Raw genomic sequence first — 23,010 nt, 5'->3', positions numbered from 1 at the left:
CTGTGCTTCACTTTCAGTGTTCAAACCTTCCTGAACATTTGGTGTTTCCCTCCACCCCTCACCTGTTGGCTGTATCTACTTGTGACTGTCCCTAACTCTGTCCTCCTCCTTATAAGCCCCCTGTTGTGCTTTATTAAAAAGGCCCAGAGGTTGCTGACTTTCCACTGAAACCAAGACAAGAGAAAAACTCTCCAGCAGGAGGTGTCTGAAAGGTATTTGTTGGGGGCACCTTGGTGGTTCAGTTGGTTATGTGTCAGACTCTTGGTTTCAGTTCATGTCACGATCTCAGGGTTGTGAGATCGAGCCCCATATTGGGCTCTCTGCTCAGTGGGGAGTCTGCTTGAGATTCTCTTTCTCCCTCAGCCCCTCCCCCCAATCATGCGCGCACACTCTCTCTAAAATAAATAAATAAATAAATATTCAAAAAATAAATAAAAGCTTCAGTCACTGGTATTCACTATCCAAAGTGGTCCTAGAACCTCCAGTGTCACAAAAAAATAAATAAATTTAAAGAATTGGTGAGCTACAAGATGCCATGTGTTTCTTTTAGGCTGAATTGCCCATCAGATTTTTTTTTCCATTCCCCCTTTGTTGCTGCTTACTTCCACACCAGGTAATTCAGCAGGAAGCTGAAGACCTCCAAGACCAAATCTCCTGCCCTTATAAACACAAATCTCAGGAGGAGAGAGAACCAAGTTTTCAGGTCTAGGCATTCCTTAGTTCTGTGTGTCCTCCAAATCAATACCTTTATTGCCTCCACTTCCATACCTTCCTGGAAATAATACTGAGTCCACTCGGAGCCTCTGAGAGGAAGTCTGGAGGAAGTGAGCTGCCAGCAAACCACCAGGCAGAGGTTTCTTACCCTACTCTAGCACCAATCTACCTACACAACATGGACATTCAAACAGCAGCCAAACCCTCCCCAGTGTGTCCCGAGTATGACGCTTGAAATTCAATCTGAAGTCTGCCTGTGCCAAACCCACAGCACATCTGGGAATCAAAGGCACCAAGAAAGTTTCCCAGAGAATCCGAAGTAGGTGGAAAAGGAGAACAGGAGAGAATTCCAGACTCAAGGAAAGAAAGATCACAGATCATACCCTAGGCATATTTTTTAAGAAAACTGGAGTGAGCAATAATTGTTAACCCATTTCCATAACTGTGCCTTTAATTAACACCTTTACAGAGTCAGGCCCAAACTGTTCATTTTCACCTGAACAACTTTTAGTGACAATCGATGGGAACCAACTCCATTTCAGAATTAATATTCTTTTATGGCACATTTCCAGATGTGTCACAGGGCATAAAGTGTTATAAAATAGTATTCTCTATTATCCTTAGAGTATCAGTATAAATTTATATGTACATAAATGTACTGGGTCGAGTATTTTAGGACAGCACCAAATCATTTATAATGATGTACATCACTAACTAGAGAAAAGAGGTTCTAGGTAGGCCTGCTGCTTGCTTCCCTATTAGGCATCCTTTCTTTTTGCACTGGCGGCAACACACGTCATCTCCTCCCCCACCGAACAGATTTACTTTAGCCACCCATAAAACAATTGCATACTCTACCATAATATTTATGGATTAAATGTGATACTTGACCTCATTTTGTTCAATTTTCATGTTTTTCTTGCCATTACATTTATATATTTACATGGAAATTTCTAAAATTGGCCAGAACTCTGATGGAGCAAATTATGAGAGCAGATGAAATAACATATTCATAGATTATTTATGATGTTGTAACTTTCTAAAGTGCTGTGAAGTCACCTCCTCATATGAAGATAATATTGCTAGTGCTGGTATTTATGGAAAGTTATAAATGAACATGTTGGATGCCTGTTTTGGGTAATGGCAGCTTTCAGGGCTTTGGAAGAGTCCTTCACTGTAGTCACTTTGTTTTACATCATTCTTTCCTCTAGGGAATTTCTTCATGGCTGCTTAAGAGGAGGCTGACCCTGGAGGGGGGTTGCCAGGGCTGCTTATAAGTGGGTGCAGTCACTGTCTCTTGCCTGGGTAAAGAGTGGTTTCTTAGAGTGTAGTGTGTCCCATCTTGGGCTGCCTTGACTCTCACACATGCTGATGGGAATGTAAAATGGTGTGACCACTGTGGGAAACAGTGTGGTAGTTCCCTCTAAACTCCAACATGGTTACCATATGACCCAGCAATTCCACTCCTTGATATATACCCAGAAGAACTGAAAACATATACTCATAAAAGTCCGTACACTGATGTTCATAGTAGCATAACAGCCAAAATGTGGGGCACCTAGTGGCTCAGTCAGTTAAGCCTCCAACTCCTGATTTTGGCTCAAGTCATGATCTCAGGGTCATGAGATTGAGCCCTGAGATGGGCTCTGTGTTGGGTGTGGAGCCTACTTAAGATTCTCTCTCTCCTTCTCCCTCTGGCCCTCACCATCCCCTACTCGTGCCCGCTCTCTCTCAAAAAAATCAAAATCAAAATCAAATGAAACATAATTGCCAAAAAGTGGAAACAACCCAAATGTCCACCAACTGAAGAGGATAAACAAAATGTGGCAAAGCCATACAAAGGAATACTATCTGGCCGGAAAAAGAACAAACTATTGTTGAATGCTACAATATGAGCAAACCTTGAATACATTATGCTAAGTGAAAGAAGCCAGAGACACAAAGGCCACGTAGAGTATGATGCCATTTTTTAAAAATGTCCAGAAGTGGTAAATCCATAGACGCAGAAAGAACATTAGTGGATTCCAGAAGCTGGGGAGAGGGGAAATTGGGGTTAACTCCTAATAGGCACAGGGTTTCCTTTTGGGTTGATGGAAATTATATAGTGATAATGACTGTACAATATAGTTAATATACCAAAAAATACTGAATTGTACACTTTAAAATGAAGGGTTTTATGTTATGTGAATTATATCTCAATTAAAAATGGCCAACATCAAAGGAATATATTACAGTCTTCACAGAACAATATCAACAATGCCAAACTTAGTAACTACAAAATGCAACTCTGAAGAGGACTGCAGGCAATTTTAAGAAAATTAGTCAGATATATCTTCTAATGCATTCTTCAGAAAAACACCTCTGTTTTTTGGACAGAATAGGTGCTGAGGTTTTGAGGACAGAAATAGCTAAGAAATGTGACTGTGTTACAAGAAAAATAATTCTGCTTATGTTATTTTTTAAATGATGATATCAATATAAAGACATTAATTTTTGCCTTAATGTAAATAGTTATGCTTTCCAAAAATTTGTTAGAAATAGCTTTTTATTTATCTATTTTATTAATCCACTAATAAGCCAATTTGCTGATCCATGAGGATTTCAAAAAATTTTGTAATTTTAAATTCTATATAAAGCTCTCACTTTCAAAAATATCTTAGTTTCCATTATAAATTCCATGGTCACCCTACTTAGAAAGAAATAATTAAGAGTAATAGGTAATAGTTCCTTTGTAGCCTGAGGAACAAAGACACTTCACACACTTACTGGGGAAAAGGTCCCTTCCGAACAGCTTGTGGGGCTCCTGCAGACATCTGTGTCCTCACGCTTGCTGCACTCTGCCATCCAGATAGTTCCCCCAAATGAAGAACTCCCCAAGGGCAAGGACCCAAGCTCATTCCCCAGGACTTAGCATCATGACTGACCTTTGAAAGGTGCTCAACTGATGAAAGAAAAGAAATCAGGGAAAGAGGAAAGATGATCACTTTTAGTCAGCTCTGTGCTCTGTTCCTGCACCCAGTCCCCTCTGTGTTCTAGCATGGGGTCTGGGGAAAACTGGGGGAAGCCTGGCATGAGGACTGGGCTTGCCCCGTCTCCTCTCTGGGCTTCTGGGACTGGCAGCCACACTTTTCCGGACTTTTCCGTAACGCCTCAAACTGGGCTTCAGTCAGCTGGCCCATCCCCGTGCCCCAGACTCATACCCCCTGAACTCTGGCCCTGCAGCCATGGGCTTGCTCGCAGCACTGTAGTCAGGAATGGGTGGTCTGATGATTCTACACTACACCCTGCTGGGAGTGACCCAGGCACACTGGCTGAGAAACTATGCTCAGAGGTACCACCTCGAAAGTTGATGTGCTAGGGGGTACCTGGGTGCTTCAGTTGGACTGTTGATTTTGGCCCAAGTCATAATTTCAGGGTCATGAGATCAAACCCCAAGTGGGGCTCCGGATTGGGCATGGAGCCTACTTGCAATTCTCTCTCTCCCTCTACTCCTCCTCACTGCTGGGAAGCACATGCCCATTCTCTCTAAAGAAAAAAAAAAAGAAAGAAAAAGAAAAATTTTGATGTGGCTGAAATAATTCATCAATTAAAAAAGATCCTTTACATATATAAATAAAATGGTCAATAATTTCAAACATCTTTATTTCATTAAATATTTCATTAAATAAATTAAATAATTATACATGTACCTCCGTGTGTGTATCTGTATATGTATGCTGGATTAATTTGCTTATCACTCATCTTTGGTGATGAGTGTTTTCCAATACAAAACAATAAAAACAGTGAATCATCAATCATCAATGGTTAACTTGTTGAAAATAGTTTTCCCCTGGCTTTATAATTACCTGCTTCAATTAAATAATCACACATTATTTAAATATTTAAATAATCACAGCATTATGTAATTTCCTGACCCAACTGTCAAACTAAAATAAAAACAAATTACTGTAATTTCTCCGTTTTCTTTAGACTAGCTGGACTTTCAGCATTCACAGTGGCTTCAAATCTTTAAGTAACCAAGAAAAGAAAAAACAACGTATGTCTCTCTCTAGTCAGAAAAGAAAATCCCCCATCAGTCTGCTCACAGAAGTTATGGCACCCTCTAAATTGGCAGAACTCCCAAAGGGCCAGCTGCTTCTCACCAAAGCCACAAGGTGGGGAAGAAGAAAAGAAAAAAAAGAAATAAGAAAATGGGCAGAGGATGTTCAAGGACGAATATAAAATCCCTGTAGTCCTAACTCTTCAGCTAGGTGTCTGTGTGACCTCAGGCAAGTCACTTCAGCAACCTGAGCCTCAGTTTCTTCATCAACAGGAAAATACAGCAGTTGGGCAGATTAAGCACATAACAGTGTTTGGAACAGTTTCTGACCCATTGGCACGCAATAAATGTTCCCTTGTTGTGACGGCAAATTACTTTTCCTTGGAGGCCTTTTAGATTTGATTAGGGGTAGAGAGTCACTGTGGACAGGAGGTATTACGTCAGATGATGCTGGAAGGTGGAGAGCTCCTTGCAGTCTACTAGTTGGGAAGCCCCTAATTAGAAAGAGGTTGTTATAAACTAATTACATACTACTTAAGACAGGACAAATAGGCTTCATTTTGAGTGGCAGTTTAGATTACCAACTATCTAAGAGGTGGATGACTGAAGGGCTATGGTAGGAAGGATTCTGAAGCTGAGGCTTGAGTCCAGAAGCAGGAGGGATGTGATAGATGGCAGCGTCTGTCTTGAGCTTAGAAATGTGATAGCAGATGCCACTCTTGATCTTCTGTGCACAAAGGACCCACCTGCAATGACTTTGACAAAAGAACTTCAATAGAAACTCAGACAAATAATAGTACTTCTTAAACCAAGAAATAATTTAGTAGAGAATCACTTCATTAAACACACACACACACACACACACACACACACACACCCCTAACAAAGAAAAATGCCAGTACGAAGAAGATACATGGCATTACAGGGACAACTCCTGAGAGATATCCTGCTTTACTGACTTAGGCCCTTGAAATCAAGGAAGAGGCTAGGAAAGGCAACTCTGTTGGAGAGCCCACGAGCTGACATTTTCATTAATAAGTTCAATGTCCATGGAAGGAAACTTTAAGAAACAACAACTCTCAAAAAAAAGAAAGAAAGAAAAGAAATAAAAACCCTCTTCCCCTGCCCACCCTCCCCCCAAAACCCTTCTATTATGCACAGAGAAATTAGCAGTTCAGAGTCCAGAGTATTCTCCCACAAAGAACATTCCCAATAACCACTCCCAGTGCTGGGGAGAGCTGGGCTCAGGCTGGCCAACCACAGCACTCTTAGCCTGGGGCTGCTCCAGGCAGAGGCTAAGGCTTGTGCCCTCCTGGCCTATCTGGCATTGTCGGTGGACACAAGTCTTCAGAGGCTTCACACTGATGGGAAGATTTCAGAAGTCCTCTTCTACTCCATTCTGCTTTCTGAAGCAGTGCTTAACTGCCATAATAAGGGGGCTCTTCCTTTCAATGCTAATTACATCCCCCAATTGTAGGTGCAATATCTTTATTCTTTTTTTTAAAGATTTTATTTAAGGGTACCTGGGAGGCGCAGTCATTAAGCATCTGCCTTCGGCTCAGGTCATGATCCCAGGGTCCTGGGATTGAGCCCTCCATCGGGCTCCCTGCTCCGTGGGAAGCTTCCTTCTCCCTCTCCCACTGCTTGTGCTCCCTCTCTCACTGTGTCTCTGTCAAATAAAGAAATAAAATCTTTTAAAAAAAGATCTTATTTATTTATTTGGGGGGGGAGGGGCAGAGGGGGATAGAGGGACAAACAGACTCTGCACTGAGTGTGGAGCCCGACACAGGCTCTCTCTTATGACCCTGAGATCATAACCTGAGCCAAAACCAAGAGTCAGATGTTCAACTGACTGAGCCACCCAAGCGCCCCAATACATTATTTTTAATAACCTGGACAAACCTAAAACATACAGAGGAGTGTTCCAGCTCTATGTCCACACAGAGTAAAATATGCCTCTTCCTTCCAAATTCTATACTGAATTTGATCAAGTGACTCAGGAATGCTTAAGAATGTGTCCTTCACGAAATTAAAACCTAATTAGGGTACTACCTCTTCTGACCAAGAGTAAAAAGGACTAGATTTACCCTCCTGCCCTCAACAACTGGGACACTGTAGAGATTACATGAAATCATGATCTTTAGACACTGGAAAACACCCAGTGCAGGACTCTTGATTTCTCTGAAAGAAGGGAAACAAAAGCAAAAATGATTATCCCAGCTGACTGCCTGGAAGCAGCTTTAGGTTCAGGGCACAGGATTGGGAAGGAAAAGTCCCAAGAGATCAGGGAGGCCAGGATGGATAGAATTTGGGATGCAATAGTTTGTTTCCACCAGCCAAAGTGCCCCCATGAGACAGAGGTAGTATCTTCAGAAAGGTGTTACCTTAATAGTGTTAACCCTAAAGACTGCCCTGGACTCAGCCTAAGAAAACTTAAAGGCAGGTGCTGGAAGGATCAAACTGATTCCAAGCAACTTAACTGCACCAGAACAAAACTTCAATTCTCTCTGAATTGCCTTTAAAGTTTAAGATTGGATTTAATATCAGGATTAGAGCAAGGAAGGGATAGAATAAGCACTGATTATTTTTTTCTAGATTTGACCTCTATAGGGCTGTAAATCAAAATCTTGGTTGAAAGTTAGATCCAAGACGGCACTAATAGAAATATAATGCAATCACTTACAGAGTTTAAGCTTTCTAGTAACCACATTAAAAATAAAAAGAAACATGTGAAATTAATTTTGATAACATACTTTTGGTCTAATATATTTAAAATACTATCTCAATATCCTTAATATAAAAATTATTTTACTTTTGCACTACGTCTTTGAAATCCAATGTTTATACTTCAAACACATCTCAATTCTGACTGGCCACATTTCAAGAACTGCCAGATGACGAGATACAAAGGGCAAGGTCTGAAAGGGTCCTGAGCATGGGAACTTCTGCCCCCGTGAAACCCTCTAATCACTTAGGTCTTTCAGATAACCAACCCCATCCCGAAGCTCTGTAGGAGCCACTCTAAGTCAGTCCATTAGCATAAAATCAGGTCTGCTCAAAAAGGCTCCCTGTGAAGCCTGTGTAGATGAAGACTGGTCCAATATTTGGGTCCAAATCATTTCATTTTTCCCATAGCTCATAATTAACTTTTCTACTTAACCTGAGCCACTATTAGTCAACTAAAATGAAAAAATAAATTCTTAACCTTGATCTATCGGGTCTTATACCTTGATTATCAGTGGGGACCAGCTTGTTCCACTCACTGGTTTTGCCCTCAACTTCATTAAATTATATAGTAGCAATTCAGACCCAACCCCTCCCCCTAAGAATATATCGCACTTCGCCTCTGTTTCTTTCTGCTTGTCACACAATGTAAGGGATGGAGATGTGCAATCAAACAGATTTCCAAGTACTTTTCCTTCACTGAAATACCAAAAAATCTCTGGGCTCTAGTCTGCCCATTTGGCACATGTCCTGCCAGACTGCATCAGGGAAGAACTTCCTAAGGTCAGCTGTTTAATGGCCTCAGCAATATGTTCTGGAGAATGAAAAGTACTCATCCACTTAGGAAAATAGTTTAAAATAACTAAAGAAAATTGATTCCTTTCTTGGAAAGAAGCCCACAATCTAGCTGCAAAAGAACTCACTATATTTTGAGCATTACAGATGCTCCAGGAAACTCATGGCTATTTGACATCATCCATATCTTCCGCCTGCCCAGATCTGTCTTCCCTGTATCCAGACAACAATCTTTAAGTTCTCAGGGTGCTCTAGACCCATCTTTTGGGTACCTTCCTATCTTGGATCCAGGCACATACCATAAAGTTTCCCAGGTGATGCATAGGAAAACACATTTCCTTTTAAGCAATTCTGTTTCCTGTTTCCTGCTGCTTATTCAGAAGACCTGTTCTTCCCAACTTTCCTGATGCTGTTGGCCTTGTTAATGTATGGTTGCCCCCCCATTATCACAGTGCTCACTCTTCTAAAAAACAGGCAATGCTAACTTAGCTGGTAAATCTGCCTTAACATATTCATTAGCTACCTATCTTAAGCTCCACTGATCAAATGTCCACTGTTTTCTGTCCTAGAACAAGTTCTTTTAGATCAGTACAGCTTCATGGACAGCTGCTATAATGCAGAAATGTCCTCCTCCAAATCATAGTATCTGTAATCACATTGTATTTGCAGAGAGATTTCTTAAATGGCATGGTGCCTTCTCATAGGACTTAGCTTTCGGGTTGGTAAAGGTCCCATCAAGCACTCATGCTTCCTCTCTCCTACCTGGTAGAAATTGGCACAAGCTAGTTTCACCAGAACCCCTTTCTGCTGACCTGTATCTATAAACTAGGTCAGATCACTTTGCTTTACTTTTCGGAGAGCCATGGGATTGCTAAAATCAATCCCTGGATATTACCTGGTCTCACATTATTTATTTTGAGGGGACAAGTCATTCATTCAGTAAGCTGAGCCCCTATCACTGAGTGCCTATTATGTATCAGGCAGAAGGAACATAAAACATTTACATGGTCCTTAATCATAAAAAGTTCATAGTCTCATTATGCACACAAATAAACAAGCAGCTTTCATACAATCATGAATCCTGCCCATTTGGCAACAGCCCGCCCTCCCTTCACGAGGCCCTTCTTTTCAACTACTGCAGCAGATGTGGTGCATTTTACCTTCTGTGCCCCAAAGATGGGGCTGCAAATCTCAGAATTTGTCTGCTATACATTATAGCCAATGGTAGGCACAAATCGGTGAGATTTAATGCCATTTTTGATCCAGCTTTGTGTTTTAGGATACACATGCAGAAATGGCCAGAAGACTCAGAGTCTTTGGTCACTAAGTCACCAACTGACTTACTGTGTTTCTTGCATCTTCTGGTGGCTTTAGGGAGAGGGAATAATAGAAACAGAACACTGCTTTGAATGCTCTGGTCAGGCTACAGAGGATAGGGACATGCACCTGAGGATAAATCCACACTCTACCCTGTCTGAAGCCCACAAAGTGCTCTTTGAACATCACACAGAAACAGCAGTATCTTTACTTTTAACCAATTAGACCACATTCTTGGGGACCGTTATGAGTAAATTACCCTTTTCATCCTATTCCAGTTATGTCTGTTCTATTTCACCAACCCCATCAAATCACTGAGTAGGATTTACTTATTACTCAGCTGTTTAGACAATAAAAAACGCACAGACCAAAGAACAGTATAGATCATTCTGTATTTATTACATGTTTAATTGAATTTTTTCCAATTACAGCATTCAACTCCAAAATAAGGTAATTAATGCCTATTAGGCTGTCATTCTCACTTGCATTTTTCTCTCCTAAAATTTTACACAGCAAAACACCTTAAAGACATGTGAATAGGTTCAGTGCACTTTCAGTGGCTCACAATTATGAGACAAAGACCACATTTATCCATAAAAAAGACAAAGAGCTCAATATTGTACGATATTACGGACATGAAATAAAAGAGAAGAAAAAAAACAATACTGCATTTTCAGCACAACTGTTTTGGTAGAGGCTAGCAGGTCACTGCTTATGTTGCCGTTCTGCAGGGCACATGCTGCGCTCGGCAAGCTTGGCACATGAGCTTTTGGGGACCGCACTGCTTCCATCTGTGTTATCTTCAGAAGGACCCTCACTTGGGGTCCATGTTCCCCTGAGCCTGATCTGCTCGCCCCCGCAGGGACTACTCTGGTGGGAGCCTGTCTGCCCTGTATTCACCTCCGTCGCTGGCCTTCTCACACAGCTGAGGGTCCCCATCAGAGCTCTTACTCCAAATGTTGCCCCCTCACATGACTAAACCACGACTGTACGGTAAAGAGATTGTCTATCCACAAAACTCATTCTCCCTATTTTAGAGTCACAGCTCCTGCAATGCAAAAAAGGTTGGTGATGCCTGATTTAGAATTTAAAACATTGAATTAATCGAGGCAAAATATATACTGCTCTGAAGTTCTTTACAATTTATTCTTTTTTTGTTGTTGTTTTTAAAACCATAAAAATATAAACATTGTAAACATTCTACTAATCACTTCAGTGGAAACTCTGACACCCTATTTTCCATTTAGTGAGTTCAGAAAGAACAAAAGTGGCACGAAGTTCCCCATGGCAGGCCAAAACGACGTCCCTGCCCTAACCTACCACTACACGTGTCCCACCATTACACAGCTCTGCTGGCCAAGTCATGTCTTTCATGACAACTGCTGCTGCCACCCCTGAACAATCTTGCAGCCAAGCAGCACTATAGTTCATTGTAATCTCTCCCAGGCGGTTGTCTGTCTGCTTGCTAGACACTTTACACCCACTGCTCCATACTCAACCCAGCCTTCATGATCACACAAACACACAGAAGTAAGGACACAAAAAAATTAGAGCACCTCCTTTGCCATACACTACTCTCCTCTACAAAGTGAGAGGATACATCTTGTTTCTTTGTCAGAGTAAGAGCAGAATTAGGGGGGTGTTGGTGACAGAGGTAGAAATAAAGAAGCTGATAAGTTTAGCCCCCAGTGTCCACTACCCCAGAGAGAGCTCACTCCCTTCACTACAACACTGCTGGGAACTTGAAGATGAATCTGATCTACTCAAAAGGAGAAACCTAGACAGGAAATTCCAGTCACTTATCATTGCTCTTATAGCAAGGTTTCACTGCATGTTTTTAAAAGCATAAAATTAACAAGGTGCTACATTTTTAAAAACGAATAACTTTAATATTAATTTTTTAAAATAGCGCTTGAGTTTTTAGGGAGGAAAACACTAGACATGAAAAACTAATGAAATCTATCAGCTCTGGGGAATCCCCTTAGTATCTGTATCAGTTATGATTAGTGAGATAATTTAAACCGAATTCCACACCTGCATGACAAACAGTACCAATTAACCAAAGAATTAACTGCAAGGACTTAAAATTATATTACCAGAACAGTGTCCATGGTGAAGTGTCAGAAAAAGTGAAATAATAAATATTTTCCACAGCACCATAAGATTTTATAAAATACTTACTATTTCAGTTTTTAACTTTAATGTACAATCTCAAGATTGTGGTCCATCATTCATAGTAGGCTTAACCTCTTTTACTGATAAGAGTTCTGACAGAGGCCATAAAGGCACAACTAACAACAACAAAATGATATATTTTACTGAAGAACCTGTCTGGTATACTTAAGCAGTCACTGCTTTGGTTTTATCCACTGAGTACTAGTGGACTCAAAAGCCAGTAAAGATGGCTTTGCCATTTGTACTCAAAAAATTCAGCTTGTCGAAAAGACCGAAACAGACTTAAATGGACACTAAGATATTCACCATAACTAAAATGTCCTTTTATATATGTTTGTTTTAGTACTGTGTGCTCTTATAGGTTGTGTTTCCACATGACAATATTTTGTAAATGGCTCTGGGTTTTTAAAATAAGAATACAGTGATTCACTTTGAATTTTAAAAATAAATGCAAGTGGGAAAATAAACAAATTTTGTAGCCAAATTATCTGCAAGTATGTGTAATGAGTTTTCTACAATAAAAACTATATCACAGATTGAATCCCCCCAATATCCAGCATGCTCATGCATCTCCTGAACTGTTAGTGTGTACTGTGCCAACTTAGTTCAGTACTGATTTAAGAAGAACATAATTGAAAGTAATGACCTGCCTATCAAAAAGCTTTACTGCATTCCAAAGCCAAATATGAATTAGGTTTGGGATTATCAATGCCATGTCTGTCTCCCTTCCATTAGTGCAGAAAACTGAGACTTGGCTTTACTACAAATCAGCTAGCACTAGAGGAAATTTGCTATAAAATTATTTATAACAAAATAAATATTTTCAGTCCCTCTACACTAAGTGACATATAAATCATTAGCAATTTATAACATTAGTTTAGGTCACTTTTTTGGGACCCAAACGTACTGTACAATCCTGAGTAAAGTTAAGGATACAGTTCCTTGGGATCTTTCCTTGATCAGGATTCATAAAGAAAACACATAGAACCATAGCTTAAAATAAGCCCCGTTTTCATTAGAAGTACCAAGAGTTCTTTTTACTTTGGTAAGTACGTTTATCTATGTAAACCATTTATTCTGATGGAGTAAAATATAAGCAGAGCTTCTGCTAGGATCCCTCCATCACCTTCTGACACTGATACAGTAAATAGTCAGGAAGAGTAGAGCAGGAGGATCTAAACCACAGGGCTAATACGTCACCATGAACTCGAAAATGCAGCAAGCAGGGGATGGATGGGAGCAGCTGACAGGCCAAAAGCCCTTCATTGCCTACAACAAAACAAAAATTAAAAATTCTTTAAGACAAAGGGACTTAAGTAGACATTTCTCCAAAGAAGGTATATAAATGGCCAACAGGCATGTGAAAAGACACTCAACATCACTGATCAGTACAGAAATGCATTCCTACTCAAATATAAGATATATATATGAGTATATATATATGTGTGTGTGTATGATAACACACACACACACACACACTCGCATGCATGTGTAACAACCGCTGGTGAGGATGTGGAGAAATTGGAACCTCTATACACTGCTGGTGGGAATGTAAATGGTACAGATGCTGTGGAAAATGATATGGCAATTTTTTCAAAAATTAAATATAAAATTATATAACCAAAAGAACTGAAAGCAGGGACTTGAACACAGATTATCTGCACACTCACATTCACAGCAGCATTATTTCTAATAGCGAAAAGGGGGAAGCAACCCAAGTGTCCATCAACAGATGAAGGGATAAACAAAATGTGGTACATTCATACAGTGAATAGTAAATAGTGTTCAGGCTTAAAAAGGAAAGAAGTTTTGACACATGCTACATGAATGAACCTTGAAGACAGGCTAAATGAAATAAGCCAGTCACAAAAGGACAAATATTGCATGATTCTGCTTATATGAGACACCTAGAATAGTTGAATTCATAGAGACAGAAAGAAGAATGGTGGTTGCCAGGAGGTAGAGAGGAAGGGGGAATGATGAGTTAGTGTTTAAAGGGCACAGAGTTTTAACTAAAGAGGAAAAAGTTCTGGAAATGATGGTGGCAATTGTTGTACAACAACGTGAACGTACTTAATGCCAAAGAACTGTACACTTAAAATTGGTTAAAATGGAAACTTTTGTCATGTGTAACTTACCACACAAAAAAAATTACTTAATAATGTCTGAACCACACACTCATTTGAAAGGTACTCATAACAGGAAATACAGCTCTACAAAATCGGATACTCATAGAAGCTGATTCGTGTTCTGACTGTGAGCAAGCCCCTATAAACACAAGATTGCCTTTTCGTAACTCTACGAACCTATAATCTCAACAACATGAAGTCTTAGTTTCTGTTGCAGGGTCTTTAGGGCAGAAGGCAGAGCAGCTTGAGATTCTGACACTTTAACATTTTGCTTCACATCATTTGCGAAGGATAACCAGAGTTTGCCAAAGTTTTCAGTTGAGATTTTTAATGGCCTGAAAATAATTTTTAAAATTAGATTTATGTCCAGAAGAATGAAATAATTCTAAACAAACAAATACATATCAAATAACTCATGGGAATAGAACGCAATCTTTGTAAACCTGGGTTCCGCAAAATTTATGTTTTAAATTAACTATGATTAGAATGTTTATCATCCTCCAAACTGATGAAAATACTGAAAAAAGATGTTATTAAAGTGTAGATGTCTTTTCAATAAATCACTCAGCTCTCTCTTTGTCTAAGTATTAGTAATTTCAGTTAAATTTTACCAAGTAATTTCACGAATCATTTAAATATAAAACTTTCATGTATACTTTGGATTTGGGAATAGTAAGACACTATCAACATCATGTACAAGAGTATGAATACAAGGATCTACCACCTTATGTAAATTAGACCAAGGAAAGAATTTTAATAAATGTATTTTTGAAAACCGTTCATGAGGGGCGCCTGGGTGGCTCAGTGAATTAAAGCCTCTGCCTTCGGCTCAGGTCACGATCCCAGAGTCCTGGGATAGAGCCCGCATGGGGCTCTCTGCTCAGCAGGGAGCCTGCTTCCTCCTCTCTCTGCCTGCTTCCCTGCCTACTTGTGATCTCCATCTGTCAAATAAATAAATAAAATCTTAAAAAAAAAAAAACTGTTCATGAGACTGAAGATCAAATAGTGAACATTGGGTCTCTGGGGGTAGAATTTTAAGGAACTTTCAAATTCTACTTATATTTTTCTAAAGCATTTGAATTTTTATAATAATTGCACACTTATTTTATAATTAGGAAAAATGTTTTTTAAAGATACATAGGATTTTATTAATATACACTGAAGAACTATTTATTGTATATATTGTACTTTTTCAGGTCACTAGTGCTCATCATGGGATACACCTTTAGTCAGAGAATGTAAGTTTTCAGAAGGCTGGATTCTATCTTATACAGCACCATATGCAGAAATATATTCTTTGAAAGAGTGACAGACATGTTTTTACTAAAAGATTTTAAAGAGTAGGTAAAAATTATAGCAGTGTAACACAAATGAATGGGTGAAGGTTAAAAAAATTTTATAGATATTCATTGGCATTCTGCAATCTTGGTTCCGGCAACCTTCAATTTAAAAAATGCTTGAATGCAGTAAAATATAGGGGGACACCTGGGTGGCTCAGTTGGTTAAGCAGCTGCCTTCGGCTCAGGTCATGATCCCGGGGTCCTGGAATCGAGTCCCACATCAGGATCCTTGCTTGGTGGGGAGCCTGCTTCTCCCTCTGCCTATTGCTACCCCGACTTGTGCGCTTTTTCTCCCTCTTTCACTCTCTCTCTCTCTGACAAATAAATAAAAATCTTCAAGAAAAAAAAAACAAAACGGTAAAATATATCCATAAAACCTAATGAGAGCAGAAGAGTGAAGAAGTTATCTTCAATTAATTCTGGTAATACTGCATAGTGTCTAGTATAATGATAAATACTGACAATATCTAACAGAAGTTTAATAACCTTGAGTAATTTTCTTACAGATCTCTAAAGCTTAGTAAACAGATTTTATGAAATAATTATTCAAATAAATGAAATATAAATGAGAGAAACTTTAAAAGCTTTTTTTAAAAAAGCAAGGCAGAATCTCTGAAGTTATTTCAGCTTAAACATTACTTTAATGTTACTTTCTCTCAGAGGTTTTCCAAGATTACTAATCAACCCAGCCTAAATCAGGTCCCATATTATAATTGCTCTTCGTACCATTTACTTTCTCTTCACAGCACAATTCAAAATCAGATATGCATTCATGTGATTGTTTAATGTCTCTTCCCCAGACTGAACACTCCCTAAAGGTAGGGACTATATATTTATTATACTCCCTAGCACCTAGCACAGTGTTTCTGTCCAGAGAGAAGGCCTAATAAATATTTGCTAAATGAATGAAAAACTTGAATTAACTTTCCAGAAGATATTTACCTAATGAAATCTAATAATGATAAGTTTACAGAAAATTCAAGCTGAACAGACGGAGTATCCATCATTTGATAGTTTATAAAACCAGAAAGATTCCCTTCCGTAAAAGGTTCCTCCATCTGCACACTATACTGAAAGGTTTTAATGCTTCCTGCTTCTACTGGGGGCAAGCAGCATCCAGGTTGCTCGGTGATCTGTAAAATAAAATAATAAAAGTACTGAAGAAGGGATCAATACAGACTATCATATGAATACCAATTTTCTACTTTATTGAAGTGATACAAAAACACACTACTGTAAGATGCTGAAAATAAACCACATCATGAAAATGACTGACAACTTCACTTTGAGAAAAATTCACTAGCACAGATAATCAAGAAATAGTATATACGTAAAAGATATGTAACAAATTGCAGTGAAAATCTCTGTAAAATATAGCAACAACAATATAAAAATTATTAAACTTGTATCTTTTGGTTCTCAATCCTGGCTAGCACCAGATGTTTAAAGCTAGGAGAGTTGGCGCACCTGGAAGGTTCAGTCAGTTAAGTGTCTGCCTTCAGCTCAGGTCATGATTCCAGGGTCAGGCTACCTGCTCAGCAGGGAGTCTACTTCTCTCTCTCTTTCTCTCTGCCCATCCCCTTGCTCATGCTCTCTTTCTCTCTCTCTCCTCTCAGACAAATAAAATCTTTGAAAAATTAATTTTTTAAAATCCCAGGGGAGTTAAAAATGTGTATATATATACACACACACACAGGTGTCATCCCTTCTCAATCTACACACTTACTCAAGCTATGGGGATACAACTCAAGCAGCTGGATTGGATTTTGTTTTGTTTTGTTTTAATTTCCTTAAAATTTTTTATTCATGGTACAATTACCACAATTTACAGGACAATATACCTGATATAATGAAAAGAATAAGACAAAGCTGCAATAGATAAAAGACCTTAGGAATGTACATCTAATTGATACCACATTGCATTAATCAGTAGTTGCACTTTTTGCAAACTGTGGCTATGACAGTCCTGAACAAGAAGATTTTCCTATTTAAGTTTAGTAACTTTTCTGACTTTGGGTCATCATTCCTTCTAGGCATATTTTTACAGTTCTTCTAATGCATTTGGGACAACTGTCTCAAAGTAACCTGCAGCTTTCCTGACAACTCCTCGCTCCTCTCCCAGCTAAGAACTGTAGCCCTTTTCTTGTTTTTTTAGAACCTTCTGCTACCAAATCCACCACTTCCACCACTAGATCCATAACCATCACCATAGGAATTCCCCAAGCTTCTTCCAACAAAACTGCCCTCCTTCATGGGTCCGTAATTTGATTGCTGTTGTCCACTATAACTTCCAAAATCATTATAATTTCCACCACCACCATAGTTACTACCTCCAAAATTTCCTCCTTCGTTGTGACCATCATATCCTCCACCATCACCACCATTTCTGCCTCTTTGGTGTCCATACCCTGGTCCACCAACACCTTAGCCTCCTCTACTACTATAACCAGGACAACCACCACAGTTGCCACTATCACCTCCTCTATAACTGCCTCTGCTGCCACCACCTCAACCACCATAACCTCCTCTTCCACCAAAGTTTCTACCATGGCCAAAGTTAGCACCACCTCCAAAGTTTCCTCCACGACCCATGAAGTTGCCAGATCCACCTCCACGACCTCTTTGTGATCCAAATGACTACACTTCTTGTTTAGAAAGGGCCTTTTTCACTTCACAATTATGCCCATTAATAGTGTGATATTTCTGAACAATTTTATCAATTGTATCATGATCATCAAAAGTTACAAAAGCAAATCCTCTTTTTTTCTACTCTGTCTTCCATAACTTCTATGGTTTCAATCTTGCCATACTTTTCAAAGTAGTCTCCCAAATTATATTCTTCTGTGTCTTCTTTAATACCACCAACAAAAATTTTCTTTACTGTTAGATGGGTACCAGGCTTTATAGAATCCTCTCTAGAAACAGCTCTCCTTGGTTCTACTACACGCCCATCAGCCTTGTGTAGTCAGGAACACATTGCTGCATCCACCTCTTCAACACGAGAGTAAGTCACAAAACCAAAACCCCTAGAAAGTTTTTGTTTGGGGGTCTCTCATCACCACACAATCTGTAAGTATACCCCATTTTTCAAAATGTTCTGTTAAATTAACATCAGTTAGTTTCTAAGCTCAAACCACCAAAAAACAGTTTTCTCAACTGCTCTGGTTCCTTTGGATCATGGCCCCCTCCTCCCAGTGGCAGCAGCAACAGCCGGAGTGGGGCTTGGGGATGACTGGGCAGCAGTTTTACCTCCATTTTGAGGCTGGATTCTCTTTCATTTTTTTTAAGTTCCACTGGTGATCTTAATGCCCTTAATGACTCTTAATCTAGGGTCAGGAACTTCTGCCCTTGTCAGTGGTTCAGGCAATAACCCATTCAACACATTTTAGCCCACAGAAGAAACGGAGTCCATCTTGTGGAGTAACTAACTGATCTTCTGGTCAAATCTCATTATAACTCCACCAAGGACACCCATACAATAATGTAATTAAACATATTTCCAGAAATCACAATGGCAATCTCTTAAAGCTAGGGAAGAAATGCAATTGGTGCCCAAGCACTCAGTATAGAATAATAAATCAATGAGAGAAAAAGGCAGCAGACAATATACATATTTATCCTTCAATATTCTTACTCTTTGATGCTCTGCTTTGTTAATCTGAGAACTTTGTCTCAGTGTTTATAACAAGAATGAATGAGACATTTAAAGAGTGCAAAAAAACACAAAATACACACTGAAAATAGTAACACGGTAACACATACCATGTGCCAGGTACTGCTATAAGCATTTTACAGATATTAATTCATTTTCTCCTAGCAGTAACAGGCAGACACTATTAATATCTTCATTTTAAATGTGAGGAAACTCGAAGTTACATAACCTGACCATGTAACACAGCTAATAAGTAGCAGAAGCAAGATTCAAAGCTAAGCATTCTGTGTCAATAGCCCACCTTTTTAACTACTGTGCTCTATTGATACTCACTTTATCTTTATGGCCTTCCCCAATACAGGTGGAAAATCTTTATGTTTCCTTGTCTCTTTTGAATAATTTATCCCTACTCAAAATAATAAATAAAAAACCTGTCACACCTTTGGGGTTTTATACTAAAGAGGAAAGGATGTGGAAGAAATTTAAAAACCATCAGAAGATCAAACATCAGAAACATTAAGTAAGCATTGTCCATTTAAGGCAGAAATAAGGAACCATTCATTGTCTTACCTTGAAATTTTCTGCTGGAGCAATTTCTAAGTTAGCACTTTTCAATTCCAAACCACTCTTATTAGAAACTGACCAGACCATGAATAAACAATCATCTTTCCAAATTTTGTAAGAAGACACTGATACGGTTTCATTATGACAGACCTCCACAAGATCTGAATGCATGTGTTCAGAAGTTTCTTCCAGCAAAGAAGAAGCTAAAGAGGTTTCATTAGCAACTGAGGGTGCAGTGGACTGAGAAGGGTGAAAACCTTCCATATTATTATCAGTGAACAAAGAAGGTGAAGAAGACAGCTTGCAATTGGAGAGTTTCTCAACTGAGGACAGTTCTGTGAGTGACTCAGAATCCAAAAGCTCAGAGTTGAGAGAAAATTTACTTAATTCTTTGTCTCCTCTATCCTGTAAAGTATCCAAATAATAATCATCTTCGTAAGTTGCATCTGACGAAGAACCAAAGTAAGAACAGGTCATATGAGCACTGGTTGTTTCTCCACTTTTAGTTTCCTTGACTTTTGATTTCCTTCTGAATTTGTGAGATATGGTATCTGCTTTTCCTAGCTGCAAAAATAAAACATAATAATTCTACCAGTCATGAATTTTAAACATTTTTCTGTAATTTCAAATGAGCATTTTACTAACTTGTTAAGATTCTATCTATAACGCATAGATTAACAAAAGAATCAGAGATGAATAAAATGTTAAGCCCTAAAATTCTGACAGCTACCTCACTTTGAACTATTAGCTAAGTCTTATTTCTCATAAAAACATAAAATCAGAAAAAGAAAGTCAAAAAGTCATTTGTGAACAATTCTAAAAATTTGCTCAGTTTTGGAATGCTAAAGTAGAGAACTGCAAAAATTAAAAACAGTGAGGGGCACCTGGATGGCTCAGTTCGTTGGGCGTCTGACTCTTGATTTTGGCTCAGGTCATAATCTCAGGGTCATGGGATTGAGCCCTGCATTCACTCTGTGCTGAGCACAGAGTCTGCTTGAGATTCTCTCCCACTCTCACTATCCCTCCCCAACTACTTGCATGCACTCTCTCTAAAAAAATAAAAACAGGGCACCTGGGTGGCTCAGTCAATTAAGGCTTCAGCTCAGGTCATGATCCCAAGGTCCTGGGATCAAGCCCCACATCAGTCTCCCTGCTTAGTGGGGAGTCTGTTTCTCCCTTTCCCTTACCTGCCACTCCCCCTACTTGTGCTCTCTCTGTCAAATAAATAAATAAAATCTTTTGAAAAGATAAAAAAAAAAGTAAAAATAAAAAGCAGTAATATTTAAAAAATAAAATAAAAACAGTGAGATACCTAGCCATTTTTGGGGTTTCCAGAGTTGTCCTGTAGAAGAGAAGATACCTTAAAATACAGGAATGGCTCAAACTCTGGTTTGGTAGTCTATAATAACCATGATTTCATGGCCCACAAGTCAATAAACAGAAAAGAAAAACTGATTTTATCTCAAGAACTAACTGGCAGTAGCTAACACACACAGCAGGCAAGAACTCTATCAGTGACTAGTGACGTTTCCTCCAGACTCAGGAAATGGGAATGGCAAATCTGCCTTCCTTGAACCAAGACTCCTGGGAAATGGTCTGCAAATCTACATTAAGAGTGGAGTGATGGGGGCGCCTGGGTGGCTCAGTGGGTTGAAGCCTCTGCCTTCGGCTGAGGTCATGATCCCAGAATCCTGGGATTGAGCCCCACATCGGGCTCTCTGCTCAGCGGAGAGCCTGCTTTCCCCTCTCTCTGCCTGTCTCTCTGCCTACTTGTGACCTCTGTCTATTAAATAAATAAATAAAATCTTTAAAAAAAGAAAAAAAAAAAGAGTGGAGTGATGGCTCACAGTTCACTCTTACACTCCAAAGTCCTATCTAGAATCAGTGTAGCAGACTGGCACTACTCTAAATGCACATCTCCAACCTCCTTGCGGCCGCGGGGCCATCATTCATGAGATTCTAGTTAACCAGAATTCTAGTTCCTCTTCCATACCCTCTCACCCCCTCAAGTCCCAATACTTCTTCCAACTCTCAGCAGATAAATTTGTCTCCTATCTTTTGATTCAGAAGTCATCAAACAAGAACTAAAATTTTATTCACACAAAAATGAAAAGGAGTGGGTGGGTGAAGGACTTCCATTTTCAAGTAGCTGTGGGACTTGAATTAGACTGTTCAGTGTTGCTCCTCAAGTCACTAATGCTCTGAGTGTTTTCATTTGTTTTTTGTTCTCTCTTTTCCGTGTTTCATTTTGGGTCGTTTCAAATACTTTGTCTTCAAGATTTTTTTCTTCTGTACTGTCTAATCTGCTGCTAATCAGAAGCTCCACAAGCCATAAGACACTAGAGTGACATATTTGTTAAAATATTTAAAGAAAAGAAACAGTCAACCTAGACTTCAGAGAAAATAACTTTCAAAAATGAAGGAAAAAAAAAATGAAGGGAAAAGAGAACAGAAAACCAAGAAACAGACTCTTAACTATCGAGAACAAACTGAGGGTTACCAGAAGGGAAGGGCATGGGGGTTTGGGTTAAATAGATAATGGGGATTAAGGAGGGCAATTGTAGTCATGAGCACCAAATATTGTATTAAATCACTAAATTCTACACCTGAAACTAATATTACACTGCAGGTTAACTTGCTAAAATTTAAATAAAAACTTAAAAAACTAGAAATGAAGATAACGTGGAAGGCAAAGATGGGGGGGGGAGCCTTGATCCTTAGAGAGAATTATGTAAAAAATTAACCCAAAAAGGATCTAGTATACCTTAAATGAAAAAACATCCTAATTATATTTCTAGTATTGAGCTCACTACCAAAAAAAAAAAAAAAAGGCTGGATCATTTGTCACACTGAATGTTCTCTTGAGAAAGACTGTTTAACTGAAAGCTTTGCACTTTGTTGAGAGCTTCAACAGTAGCCATGGGATTCACAGATCAGGGCTCCATAAGCCTGGGTGCACTGTGACCACTGAGAACTTCCCCAACAGTGCCAGGGAATTCACAGGTACCCTTACCACAGTCAGCTGGAACACCTTAAGGACCCCAAATAAGTCACCTTGCTGCTGAAATCCAAATGCTGAGACAGCATTCAGATACATTACTTATTAATACATCTAGACTGAATTTTTTTTTCCTTAGGAGGGAATATCAAGTCTGATAGAAATGGGGTGTACTAGAAAAGAAAGAGAAAACAGGCAAAGAGTATAGGAATGGAGGGAAAATTCCACCAAGAGAGAAGGAAGATGAAAGAACTGGAATGATGTAAAACTGAAGAAAATGTAGCTCTAACCACAATTTTGTACCAGGTAGGTCCATCAGTCCACCAAATGGAAAATTACATGGAATTCTGAGATGCTCAAAAATAGCACCTGCCCTTCACTCCAATTTTTCATTCTTTTACTATGATAATAATATGTCAGCATAAAAAGTTTTTTAATCATAATGCCGTAGTATAATTTTCATTTTGTGTAATTCCTTTTAGTCTCAATACATTTTTGTATATTGAGACTGAAAGGAATTATCTTTTTAACTTTTATCTTCTTAACAGTTATAAACAAAGTAT

At 39.0% G+C, this 23,010-nt stretch overlaps 1 protein-coding gene and 1 pseudogene across 2 annotated transcripts in view; both read right to left on the bottom strand.

Moving 5' to 3' along the window:
• Window positions 1–9,962: 9,962 nt before the first annotated feature.
• AP4E1 (adaptor related protein complex 4 subunit epsilon 1) overlaps window positions 9,963–23,010 on the bottom strand; it is a 60,156-nt gene continuing 47,108 nt past the window's right edge. Inside the window, exons 18-21 of the mRNA XM_080809587.1 lie at window positions 19,456–20,013; window positions 16,176–16,366; window positions 14,071–14,228; window positions 9,963–13,033 (exon numbers count right to left, since the gene is read on the bottom strand). Of these exons, the coding sequence (XP_080665713.1) occupies window positions 12,873–13,033; window positions 14,071–14,228; window positions 16,176–16,366; window positions 19,456–20,013 (1,068 nt within the window). The 3' untranslated portion in view covers window positions 9,963–12,872. The remainder of the gene's footprint in view (window positions 13,034–14,070; window positions 14,229–16,175; window positions 16,367–19,455; window positions 20,014–23,010) is intronic.
• Window positions 17,385–18,419, bottom strand: LOC308346552 (heterogeneous nuclear ribonucleoprotein A3-like; annotated as a pseudogene). The gene has a single exon. The product of its transcript is annotated as a heterogeneous nuclear ribonucleoprotein A3-like (transcript).

The sequence above is a fragment of the Martes martes genome (genome assembly GCF_963455335.1).
Source record: "Martes martes genome assembly, chromosome: 7".
Taxonomy (NCBI): Eukaryota; Metazoa; Chordata; class Mammalia; order Carnivora; family Mustelidae; genus Martes; species Martes martes.
This window is presented reverse-complemented; position numbering and strand designations above follow the sequence as displayed.